This window comes from Heterodontus francisci, chromosome 31 (genome assembly GCF_036365525.1).
Source record: "Heterodontus francisci isolate sHetFra1 chromosome 31, sHetFra1.hap1, whole genome shotgun sequence".
NCBI lineage: Eukaryota > Metazoa > Chordata > Chondrichthyes > Heterodontiformes > Heterodontidae > Heterodontus > Heterodontus francisci.
In genome coordinates this window covers 43576761-43590306 of record NC_090401.1, presented here as the reverse complement: position 1 = coordinate 43590306, position 13546 = coordinate 43576761, and the positions used below count along the sequence as shown (strand labels likewise).

At 43.0% G+C, this 13546-nt stretch overlaps 1 protein-coding gene across 4 annotated transcripts in view; it reads left to right on the top strand.

The window, feature by feature from the left end:
* The window catches only part of cnksr1 (connector enhancer of kinase suppressor of Ras 1), a 90314-nt gene that overhangs the window by 55015 nt on the left and 21753 nt on the right, over positions 1–13546 (top strand). For all 4 annotated transcript variants that reach the window (XM_068011441.1, XM_068011440.1, XM_068011442.1 and 1 more), the window contains one exon: positions 4218–4414. In XM_068011441.1, the coding sequence (XP_067867542.1) occupies positions 4218–4414 (197 nt within the window). The remainder of the gene's footprint in view (positions 1–4217; positions 4415–13546) is intronic.

The window sequence follows — 13546 nt, the reverse complement described above, 5'->3', positions numbered from 1 at the left end:
ATACAAGTCCTCAAAAAATAAAAAATTAGAAATAATGGAAGCACTCTCATAACACCTCCATCTTTGGAGGAATGAAACAGCATTTTCAAATGCATTTCATTACAAAGAGTGAAAGAACAGAAGATTAAAACACATTCACACACTCATTCCCATTCACTCTTTACCTGTATCTAATACGGTTTGGCTTTGTACCATTTTTGCATTCAGATAACTCAAAGCAAAGTTAGATTCTAGACAAAGGATCCACAATTACATTATTTTTTCCCACAATGTGGATAATCTTTAAGTAATGTTGTAATAGTAAACTCCATCGGAATTGTCTGGCATTCCTGTCATTGAATTTTTCCACAAAGGCTAGGAAGTTATAGTCAGTATATATCAGTGTCTCTCTATAGTCGTGGCGGACATAGACATCAAAATGCTTAAGAGCTAGTAATAAACCCAGGGTCTCTTTTTTTCCCATGATTGAATATCTTATTTTCCACGGTTGAATATCTTTTTTTGGTATCAATTTAGCTTTTTGGAAAAGTATCCCACTGGCCTTTCTATGCTTGACTCATTGTCTTGGAACAGGACTGCACCAACACCGCACCCACCCCCCCCCCCCCCCCCCCTCCCCCCGGGTCACTAGCATCAATTGCCATTTTGAAGGGCTTAGTGAAATTTGGAGCAGCCAACACTAGTTCATTAATCAAAATGGCTTTCATCCTCTAAAAAGATGCTCGGCATTCCCCTGACCTTGGTTTTCTTTTTTGTAGCAAATCTGTCAGTGGAGCAGCTATATTACTAAAATTTGGTACAAAATTGCGGTAGAAACCATACATCCCCAAAAACCTCATGATTTCTCGCTTAGGCCGAGGGGTGGGTAACTCCATCAATGCTTGCACTTTCGCTGTTCTTAGCAACACTTGTCCTGCCCTACTATATGCCCAAGGTAGGTTACTCTGACTTTTGCAAATTCACTTTTGGCAAGGTTTACCACTAATCAGCCGATTGTAATTTTCTAAACAGAGCTTCTCGTTCCAAGTGCTCCTTCCAGTTGTCACTGTGTGCCAGCACATCATCCAGGTAAACCACACAGTTAGGAACAATGGTTCATTAGTCTCTGAAAGGTGGTTAGGGTATTTTTTAGCCCGAGTGGCATCACTCGGCATTGGAAAAGACTGTCTGGCGTGACAAAGGCCGATATTTCTTTAGCTTGGGGTGTTAAAGGATCCTGCCAGTATCCTTTAACAAAGCTATTTTTGTAAGGAACGTGGCACTGCCCACACTGTCAATACAGTCTTCCAAGCGAGGAATTGGGTAGGAGTCTGCCTTTGTTACTGCATTAACCTTTCTGTAGTCTATGCAGAATCTAGTTGAACAGTCAGATTTAGGCTCTAGCACCACTGGGGAACCCCAGCCGCTTTGACTGGGTTCAGTTGAGCGGTTTTCCAACATGTATTGGAGTTCTGCTTTCACCTGGGCCTGTTGCCCTGGATTTAAGTGATCAGGATGCTGTTTTATTGGAAAGGATTCCCTTACAGCCGCATCATGTGTGGCTAAGGTTGTACATCCTTGTCCCTACAGACTTCTTTAAATGCCGTGAGTAGCCTTGTTAGGTCTTGTTGTTCTACATCTAAATATGAAATAGTTTCCAATCTCCCTAACAATCAGTATTAGATAACCGGATAGTAGGAGGTTCAAATTGAGAATGGTCTAGGCCTCCTACTGCCTCATCCTCACTATCCCTTTCATCCTTCACTGTCCCTACTACCTGACATACTTGTGCTTGCTTATTCTCCTCCCGGCGATGATATTGTTTCATTTTTATTGATATGACACAGCCAATTCTTCTTCCAGCGATCTGGGGTATCAATCAAATAATTTACTTTACCAATTCTTTTGACCAATTTATATGGACCATTGAACTGTGCTTTCAGCGGTTCACCGTGTAAAAGCAGTAATAGTAACACCTCATGCTCTGGTTGAAATGCTTGGGTCTTGGCATGCTTGTCTGCCGTTTTCTTCATAGCTGTCTGGCATGCTTTCAGGTGTTCCTGAGCCACTTTGCAGGCTCTCGTGAGTTGCTCCCAGAATACGGATACATAATCTAACACAGATGATTTGTCCCTCTGAGCTAAAAACTTTTCTTTAATTAGTTTTAGAGGACCTTGTCCATAAACTAATTCAAAAGGAGTAAAACCGGTAGACTCATTAGGTGAATCTCTAGTGGCAAACAAAAGGAATTCTAGCCCTTTATCCCAATGGTGGGGATATTCATGACAGTATGCCCTGATCATCGTTTTGAGTATCTGATGGTACTGTTCTGTGGGTAGTATGCTGAAGACTTCAATTGTGTTATACCCAAATTATTCATAACTTACTGAAAACTTTTGGACATAAAATTGGAACCTTGATCCGACTGAATCTCAATTGGTAATCCACATCTAGCGAAAAACTGGGTTAACATCTCTACCGCTCAGGTGAGTCGAGTACTGGCAGCAGCCACCGCTTCTGCGGTGGCACTGTTCAGTTCAAGAGCTTCCGGCCTCCGATTGGCCGATAGCTCTCAGCAGGTGGATCTTCCACTGCCAGAGTCCTTGATCCCGGGGAAGGCCCACTGCTGTCTACTTAAGTGGCTAATTGGAACTTGATCTGGCGGGCCTTCCCCAGAGGTGGCAATGCGGGGCTGTCGCTGGCGCTTTTGCAAGACCCCAGTCGCCAAGACAATATCCCGGCCACAAAATGTATTTCATATCTGATTTGTTCAAATAGCTGTTACCTGTTCAGCTAACTGTGCTGATTTGATGAAGTGTACACAGAAAAAAAAACTATCAAGTCAGTCACACAAAACTGAACAATCAAATCATGCACTTTTTTCCAAGAAGCAACAGCTGCAGCAAAATGAAGTAAACAAATCATTCAGACAATTTTATCTGATTTCTTTTGGGTTATGTTGTTTCTGTATTCAGCCATCTCTAACTAGTAAATTAATACAAATCAATAAACACTTAAGTAATTGGCAAAAAAAACCTTAAAACCTATCCGCGTCAAAGTCATGTTGGAAATCTATCCATTAACACTCACTCTGGACAAATGCTTTGTCTTTCAGAACAACCATTAGCACTCCCTTTGTCTTTGTTCCATGACAGCTTTGTCATTTAATCTCTCCTGCCCTGTGCCCTATCACACACCTTCCCTTCGGATCTCTTCTCCACCACCCGCACCCCCCTCCCACCACTTGCTTCAAACCTATTACATTTCTAACCTTTACCGGTTCTGATGAAAGGTCACGGACCTGAAGCGTTAACTCTGCTTCTCTCTCCACAGATGCTGTCTGACCTGCTGAGTATTTCCAGCACTTTCTGTTATTTCAGATTTCCAGCATCCGCAGTATTTTGCTTTTATTTTTATCCAATAATTGTTGCTCTTTGAGACCCTTCACTGGGATCTGGTTTCCTCCTTTCCTAAAGCCTGTCTTGATTACTCTTTGTGACCACTGCTCACTTTTTTTTGTTTGCAGTGCTTCCTTACTACACAAGGTTGAACAATTGTCTGTTCATCTTATCTGTGCGCTATCAGTGTGTTGCAATATGTATCGATCATTGGAGTAGATTTTCATCTTCACCAGCTAGATGATAATCCGGAAGGGTAGATCATATCTCCTTTACAGAACCCACCAGATTTTCATATCAGTCATTTCAGTGCAATGAAAACCAGGCAGATTCTATAACACATGCGTTCTGCCCCACTAGATGAGCATCCAGGTAATGATACATACACTGCACAGAGGGCTACATTTTTCATTTAATGTACATTCTTTGCACTTCAAATATCTGACTGCAAAGGATTTTTTTAAAAAAGGCCTACTGGTTTGTTCTGAACTAGAGCCAAAAATATATAATTACCTGAAAAGTACAAGCAAGTTCCCTCATTAACAATGATTAACCTTTAATAGACCCAGGTTGTCCTGTATAGACAGCATTACACTATTTGGCTGTAACAATATAGGCAGGTTAAGCACAACTTGGCCTTAATAACAGAATAGTACACTGTATTGCTCCTTGTCCAATATATCCTGTTCCACAGAAATTCAGCAAGTAATACGTAATGCATTGTGAAGTCCAGTATATATTCTATAAAGCAGTGTGTTATTGGAAGTATGCCTTTGTGTTATGTAACTCTTAGTGCTCCCGTTCCAATATGTGTTAGGGCTGTGTGTTTTGTTTTTACAGGTCAGCAAATGCAGGTGATGAGTCAGATGTCTGAAGGGAACACTGTGACTTCATGTGATGAAGGGCAGCTAGCAAGTGAAGTTACAGTAACTCCCCAATCTCCAAGAACAATTGAGCCTCACAATGTTGAAAATCAAAACAAATATGATTCGGACCATGAGGTAACACCAGGATCACAAGCAGATAATGAGAGATCGGTGAGTACCCAGTGTTGTGTTGTGATGTTGTTTACCATGAAATTTGTGCACTTTTAAGCTGCTAGTTCAAGGAAGTGTTTAATTCAGTCAGTATAAACAGAAGTAATCTTACAGAAAATAATGAAAAAGGCAGCATTAGTATAACACAGTGTCAACATCAAACACTCCCAGGTCAGGAGATGTTGAGTTATGATTGCAGTGATGAGTTCCATTCACAATTTCTCATAATGAAACAGTTCATACCTGCACATGGCAAGGCCAGGGCAACATCCAAACTTGGGCTGGTAAGTGGCAAGTAACATTTACCTATGCTGGGCAATGACCATCTAAAACAAGTGAGAGTATAACTGCATCCCTTGACGTTCAATGGCATTACAATTGTTGAATCCTCCACCATCAAACATCCTGTGGGTCACAATTGACCAGAAACTTAACTGGGCCAACCATGTAAATACTGTGACTACAAGAGGAGGTCAAAGGATGGGTATTCTGCAGCGAAAGACTCAGCTCCTGACTTCCCAAAGCCTTTCCACCACCTACAAGGCACAAGTCAGGAACCTGATGGAATACTGTCAACTTGCTGGAGGTGTGCAGTTCCAACAAAAGTCAAGACCTGCCACCCAGGACCAAGCAGTCTGCTTGATTGACACTCTACTTAAACATCCGCTGCCTCCACCTCTGGCAGAACGTGGCTGCAGTGTGTACCATCTTCAAGGTGCACTGCAGCAAGTTGCCAAGGTTACTTCGAAGCACCTTCCAAACCTGAAACCTCGACCACCTAGAAGCACAAGGGAAACAAATGGGAAAGTGAATTTGAGGTGAAATATGAGTCATGATCTTATTGAATGGCAGAGCAGGTCTGAGGGCCTGTGCTGCCTACTCTTGCTTCTACTTCTTATGGAATACCACAAGCACCAGGTTTTCCTCCAAGTCATTCGCTATCCTGACTTTTAGATTAGATTAGAGATACAGCACTGAAACAGGCCCTTCGGCCCACCAAGTCTGTGCCGAACATCAACCACCCATTTATACTAATCCTACACTAATCCCATATTCCTACCAAACATCCCCACCTGTCCCTATATTTCCCTACCACCTACCTATACTAGTGACAATTTATAATGGCCAATTTGCCTATCAACCTGCAAGTCTTTTGGCTTGTGGGAGGAAACCGGAGCACCCGGAGAAAACCCACGCAGACACAGGGAGAACTTGCAAACTCCACACAGGCAGTACCCGGAATCGAACCCAGGTCCCTGGAGCTGTGAGGCTGCGGTGCTAACCACTGCGCCACTGTGCCGCCCTTAGACATATAACAACTGTTCCTTCATCACCTCTGGGTCAAAATCCTGGAACTCCCTAATTCACAGCACCTTCAGCACATGGACTCCAGCAGTTCAAGAAGACAGCTCACCACTACCTCCTCAAGGGCAAGTAGGGATGGGCAATAAATGCTGGCCATGTCATTGAAACCCACATCCCGGGAATTCATTTTTAAAAAATACAGCATATTGTCATGCACACCTGAAGTGCGATGATGCAACAATCATGGACTGACTCAAGTTATGAAAAACTTGACTTTGTCTTTTAAAAATAAACCTTTATTTTAAAAAGTGAACAATGGTCCAAAATGGCTGCTGAAGAAAAGGGATTGGCCTTTGTGTATCCAAGCTGTCTGACAAAGGCAAAGGACAAATATTCAAAGAAAAGAAGTGTCAATTGCACCCCATGTTAAAACATTCCAGAATTGAATGTCGTCTTCTGATACAAATAAGGTGTGAAGTACCCATGTCCTGGTCCATTGTGCGATCACCATGTGGAAGAGATCAGAACGTCTATCAGCAGGTGAGAAGTAACACAGTTTTACCTTAAAAAAAAAAAGCCTAACGAGAGAGAAGAACAACATCTAGCAGCCTGTGTTCCAGCAAGCCAGAAGGCACAGACTTGCTGTGAAAACAAACATCTACATTAAACAGCAGTGAACTAAAAGTGTCCCACTGTCTTCAACTGAACCTTCAATCAAAAGAGAAATCTACAATCATCTCGGGCCTGCACCCATCGGGAACTTGATTTCCAAGAGAATTCAACAGGTTTATTGTGTCGTCCCCCCACTTAAAATCACTTTCTTTATTCCCCCTCTATCTGTCTCTTCGTGCTTGTGTGTGTGTGTGTGTGTGTGTGTGTGTGTGTGTGTGTGTGTGTGTGTGTGTGTGTGTGCACACGAGTGAATGCGTGAATGGATACGGTTGTGACAATTTCGGGATAAGGCTTATTGATCAATAAACAACTGATTTTCTTTTTTTTTAATCTACAAGAAAACTTGTCGCTGTTTGTTTATTTGAAAAATAAAAACCAAAGAGGTTAAACCCTAATATAAATACACTTTCTGTGGTCAGGTGGGGAGTTAAACAGTGGGAACCACTCACATCGCACCACATGACCATAACCATATGGTTAGATACAGAGCAAAGCTTTCTCTACACTGCCCCATTGTTGGATATAGAATAAAACTCTTTCTACACTGTCCTATGGTTAGATACAAAGTTCCCTCTATGCTGTCCTATGAAACACTCCTAGGGCAGGTACCGCACAAATTAGATACAGAGTAAAGGTTTGTTTCTGGGCCTAGGGAATACCATGAAGCCAGGAGTTGTATCTAAAATTTTAATCAGCACACTTTGCCCAACCTGGTCAGGTTCCAGCTGCTAGAACTAACAAGTACCTGGAAGGACCTTTTGCACTGGATTCACCCCAAGACTATAGGTGGACTGCCTTACTGCTCTGTTCCACTGTCCTATGTATTTGAGAAACATCCGCACCCTCATGTAGCACTGGGAGACAGAAACACTAGTAATTTACAGTCCTCCAAGAAATATCAGGAGACTTGTGAGGTGTTAACTACTGTTCTTGTTTATCTACAATTCTTCACTAACAGACATCTCAAGAGATATGTAGGACTCAGCATTGTCTGTAGATGGTGGATAATGACTTCTCCAGACAGCAAACAAGCAGAGTTCTGACATCCTGAGGCAAAAAGGGGAGTGATAGGTTAGAGAAATCAGTAGAATTAACACAAGCAGAATTAAGACATTAACCCAAGATTAGATTAGAGATACAGCACTGAAACAGGCCCTTCGGCCCACCGAGTCTGTGCCGAACATCAACCACCCATTTATACTAATCCTACACTAATCCCATATTCCTACCAAACATCCCCACCTGTCCCTATATTTCCCTACCACCTACCTATACTAGTGACAATTTATAATGGCCAATTTACCTATCAACCTGCAAGTCTTTTGGCTGTGGGAGGAAACCGGAGCACCCGGAGAAAACCCACGCAGCCACAGGGAGAACTTGCAAACTCCACACAGGCAGTACCCGGAATCGAACCCGGGTCCCTGGAGCTGTGAGGCGGCGGTGCTAACCACTGCGCCACTGTGCCGCCCTGATGTTTGACTTACCTGAAGTCCGGGGCAGCGGCAGTCAGCTGCAGGCTCTCTGGCTGTCTCGGCGCACTCCCTTTTGATAGATTGGGGAAAAAACTAACAGTGACATCACAGAATTTCTGTGGGCTGATTGGTTGGTGGTTGGCAGCCGTTGTTGCCTGTAGATAGCTTAGATAGAGCAGAGTAAAAAAAAAAAAGCCCTAGGATAGCTACCTGTAATTTATTAGTGATTAATAGCTGGAATAGTGCTGTTGGCACAGGATTGTTGGGGTGGGGGTGGGGGGGGGGAGGGGATAAAGCCAATTGCAAATAGCTGGTAAGTTATTACGCTAGCTAAATTTCACTGTAAAGCTAAGTAATGGCAGGGCAGCTCAGCCAAGTGCAATGTGCCTCTTGTGGTATGTGGGAAGTCATGGACGTGCCGTGTGACCTTGATGAACATATTTGCAGAAAATGTCTCTGGCTGCAGAAGCTTGAGCTTCGGCACTCGAATGGCGGCTGGAGTCACTGTGGCACATCCACGAGATGGAGGACTACGTGGATAGCACGTTTCAGGAGGTAGTCAACCTTGTGCCTAAGCAAGCCCAGTCAGAGAGGGACTGGATAGCTGCCAGACAGACAAGAAGGTCAGGGCAGATAGTGCAGGAGTCCCCAGAGGACATCCCACTTTCTAACCGGTATTCAGTTCTGAGTACCGATGGGAAGGAGGGTTCCTCTGTAGAGTGCAGTGAGGGTCATGACCGGAACATCATGGGTGACTCAGCTATGCTGGGAAGGAGGAAAAAAGACAAGAGAGCAATAGTGGTAGAGGATTCTATGGTTAGAGGAACAGAAAGGCGTTTTTGTGGTTGCAGACATGATTCCAGGATGGTATGTTGCCTCCCTGGTGCAATGGTCAAGTATATCCAAGCGGCTACAAGGCATTCTGGAGGTCGAGGATGCACAGCCGGAGGTCGTGGTCCACATTGGTACCAACAATATAGCAAGAAAGAGGGATCGGGTCCTGCAGGCTGAGTTTAGGGAGTTGGGAAAGAGAGTAACAAGCAGGACAACAGGGTAATAATCTCTGGATTACTCCCATGCTAGTGAGTTTAGTAATAGGAAAATGCACCAGATGAATTGCACGGCTGGAGAGATGGTGCAGGAGGGAGGGCTTCAGTTTTTTGGGACCAGTTCTGGGTAGGTAGGACCTGGATAAGCCAGATGGTCTGCACCTGAACAGGACTGGGACAAATATCCTTGCAGGAAGATTTGCTAGTGCTGTTGGGGATGGTTTAAACTAGATTGGCAGGGGAATGGGAACCTGAGCGTAGCCTTAGGTAGGACAATTTCAAGGCAGGAAACAGGACGCAGAAAACTGGCAAAATTGGCGAGTGACTCTAAAAGACAGAAGAAAAGGTTAAAAAGTGTGCAACACAGGAATTTGGCAGTGTTAAAGGGTATTTATTTAAATGCTAGGAGTATAGTAAATAAAGCAGATGAGTTGAGATCAAAGATAGATACATGGCAACATGATATCGTTACTATAACAGAAACATGGCTTAAGGAGGGGGAAGGATGGAAGCTCAACATCCCTGGATTTAGAGTATTCAGGCGTGATAGAGAGGGAGATTAAAAAGAGGGGGGCAGGGTGGGTGTAGCATTATTAGTCAAGGAATCAATAACAGCTTTGAAGAGGGATGGTATGCTAAATGAATCATCAAATGAGGCCATATGGGTGGAGCTCAGAAATAAAAAAGAGGCAGCCACATTGCTGGGGGTGTACTATAGACACCCAAATAGTGAGAGGGAGATAGAGAAACAAATATGTAGGCAAATTTTTGAGTGCAATAACTATAGGGCGGTGATGGTTGGGGGTTTCAACTACCCCAATATTGACTGGGATACAAACCATGCGAAGGGCACAGAGGGGACAAAATTCTTGAACTGCATTCAAGAGAACTTTTTTAGCCAGTACGTAACAAGCCCAACTAGAGAGAGCGCAATTCTAGATTTAGTTTTCGGTAATGAAGCTGGGCAAGTGGATGAAATAACATTGGGTGACTATTTTGGAGATAGTGACCATAATACAGTTAGTTTTAGTATAATCATGGAAAAGGACAAAGATAAAATAGGAGCAAAGGTTCTAAATTGGGGGGGAAGGCTAATTTCACAAAACTGAGAGGTGACCTGGTGAAGATGGACTGGATACAGCTACTTGAAGGAAAATCAGTGGCAAACCAGTGGGAGGCATTCAAAAGCAAGATACTACAGGCACAGTGTAGGCATGTCCCCACAAAGATAAAGGGTGGTACAGCCAAATCTAGAGCTCTCTGGATATCTAGAAGTTTACAGGGTAAGTTAAAGCAAAAAAAGAAAGCTTATGATGATCACAAATATCTTCATACTTTAAAAAGCCTAGAGGAGTACAGAAAGTGCAGGGGTGAAGTAAAAAAGGAAATTAGAAAAGCAAAGAGAGGACATGAAAGATTATTGGCAGGTAAAATCAAGGAAAACTCGAAGATGTTTTATCAGTACATTAAGAGTAAGAGGATAACAAAGGAAAGGGTAGGGCCTATCAGAAATGTACAGGTTAACCTATGCATGGATGCAGAAGATGTGGGCAGAGCTCTTAATGAGTTTTTTGTCTGTCTTCACAAATGAGAGGGTTGATGCAGATATTGTAGTAAAAGAGTAGAGTGCGAAATTTTGGATAAAATAAGCATAATGAGAGAGGAAGTGCTTGAGGGTCTGACATCCTGAAAGTGGATAAATCACCAGGACTGGATGTTTTTCATCCCAGGCTGTTAAAGCAAGCCAGGGAGAAAATAGCGGATGCGCTGAGGATCATCTTCAAATCCTCACTAGATACAGGCGAGGTACCAGATGATTGGAGGTCTGTGAACATTGTACCATTGTTTAAAAAGGGTGCGAGGGATAAGCCTGGTAATTATAGGCCGGTCAGTCTGACCTCGGTTGTGGATAAATTGTTAGAATCTATTCTGAGGGACAGGATAAACTGTCACTTAGAAAGGCATGGATTAATCAGGGATAGTCAGCATGGATTTACATAGAAACATAGAAAATAGGAGCAGGAGTAGGCCATTCGGCCCTGCTCCACCATTCAAAAAAGATCATGGCTGATCGTCTAATTCAGTACTCTGTTCTTGCTTTCTTCCCATATCCCTTGATCCCTTTGGCATTAAGAAATATATCTATCTCCTTCTTGAAAATATTTAATGACTTGGCCTCCACTGCAGTAGAGAATTCCACAGCTTCACCACCCTCTGAGTGAAGAAATTTCTCCTCATCTCGGTTCTAAATGCCATACCCTGTATCCTGAGACTGTGACCCCTGCTTCTGGACTCCCCAGCCATCGGGAACATCCTCCCTGCATCTAGCCTGTCTAGTCCTGTTAGATTTCTATGAAATAGAGTCATAGAGTTATACAGCACAGAAACAGGCCGTTCGGCCCATTGTGTCTGTGCCGGCCATGAAGCACCTATCTATTCTAATCCCATTTTCCAGCACTTGGCCTGTAGCCTTGCATGCTATGGCATTTCAGATGCACATCTAAATACTTCTTAAATGTTGTGAGGGTTCCTGCTCTACCACCCCTTCAGGCAGTGCGTTCCAGATTCTAACTACCCTCTGGGTGAAAAAGTTTTTCCTCAAATCCCCTCTAAACCTCCTGCCCCTTACCTTAAATCTATGCCCCCTGGTTATTGGTCCCTCCGCTAAAGGAAAAAGTTTCTTCCTATCTATCCTATCAATGCCCCTCATAATTTTGTATACCTCAATCAGGTCCCAGATCCCCTCTCATTCTTCTAAGCTCTAGTGAATATAGGCCTAGTCAACCCAATCTCTCCTCATGTCAATCCTGCCATCCCAGGAATCAGCCTTGTAAATCTTCTTTGCACTCCCTCCATGGCAAGAACATCCTTCCTTAGATAAGGAAACCAAAACTACTCACAATACTCCAGATGTGGTCTCACTAAGGCCCTGTATAACTGCAGTAAGCATCCCTGCTCCTGTACTCAAATCCTCTTGCAATGAAGGCCAATTGCCTTCCTAACTGCTTGTTGAACCTGAATGTTTGCTTTCAGCGACTGGTGAACAAGGACTCCCAGGTCTCGTTGCACCTCCCCCTTTCCCAATCTATCACCATTCAGATAATCTGCCTTTTCTGTTTTTACAACCTAAGTGAATAATCTCACATTTATCCACGTTAAACTGCATCTGCCATGCATTTGCCCACTCACCCAACTTGTCTAAATTACATTGGAGCCTCTTTGCATCCTCCTCACAGCTGACATTCCCCCCCAGCTTTGTGTCATCTGCAAACTTGGAAATGTTACATTTAGTTCCCTCACCCAAGTCATTAATATATATTGTGAATAGCTGGGGCCCAAGCACTGATCCCTGAAGTACCCCACTAGTCACTGCCTGCCACCCGGAAAAATACCCATTTATTCCTACTCTCTGTTTCCTGTCTGTCAACCAATTCTCAATCCATGCCAGTATATTACCCCCAATCCTATGTGCTTTAATTTTGCACTGTCGCCTCTTATGTGGGACCTTATCAAAAGCCTTCTGAAAATCCAAATACACCACATCCACTGGTTCTCCCTTATCTGATCTACTAGTTACATCCTCAAAAAAACTCCAGTAGATTTGTTAAGCATAATTTCCCTTTCATAAACACATGCTGACTTTGTCCAATCCCATTTATGCTTTCAGGTGTCCTGCTATCACATCCTTTATAATAGACTCTAGTAATTCCCCCACTACTGATGTAAGGCTAACTGGTCTGTAATTCCCTGTTTTTTCTGTCCCTTTTTTAAATAGTGGGGTTACATTTGCCACCCTCCAATCTGTAGGAACTGCTCCAGAGTCTATAGAATTTTGGAAGATGACCAGCAATGCATCCACTATTTCCAGGGCCATTTCCTTTAGTACTCTGGGATGTAGATTATCAGGCCCTGGGGATTTGTCAGCCTTTAACCCCATTAATTTTCCTAGCACTATTTTTTCACTAATACTGATTTCCTTCAGTTCCTCCCTCTCATTAGACCCTTGGTTCCCTAACATTTTTGGGAGGTTATTTGTGTCCTCCTTTGTGAAGACAGAACAAAGTATGTGTTTAATTGTTCTGCCATTTTATAATTTCCCCCATTTCTGACTGTAAGGGACCTACATTTGTCTTCACATATTTATAGAAGCTTTTACAGTCAGTTTTTATGTTCCCCGCAAGTTCACTCTCATACTCTATTTTCCCCCACTTAATCAACCTCTTTGTCCTCCTTTACTGAATTCTAAACTGCTCCCAATCCCCAGACTGTTTTTTCTGGCAATTTTATATGCCTTCTCTTTGGATCTAATACTATCCCCAATTTCTTTTGTAAGCCACGGTTGAGCCACCTTTTCAGTTTTATTTTTGCGCCAGACAGGAATTAATAATTGTTGTAATTCATGCACACGTTCTTTACATATTATCCATTGCCTATCCACCGCCAACCCTTTTAGTAAAGTTCCCCAATCTACCATAGCCAACTTGCACCTCATACCTTCGTAGTTTCCTTTATTTAAATTCAGGACCCAAGTTTCGGATTCAACTACTTCGCTCTCCATCTTAATGAAGAATTCTATCATATTATGGTTACTCCTCCCCAAGGGACCCCGCACAACAGGATTGTTAATTAAT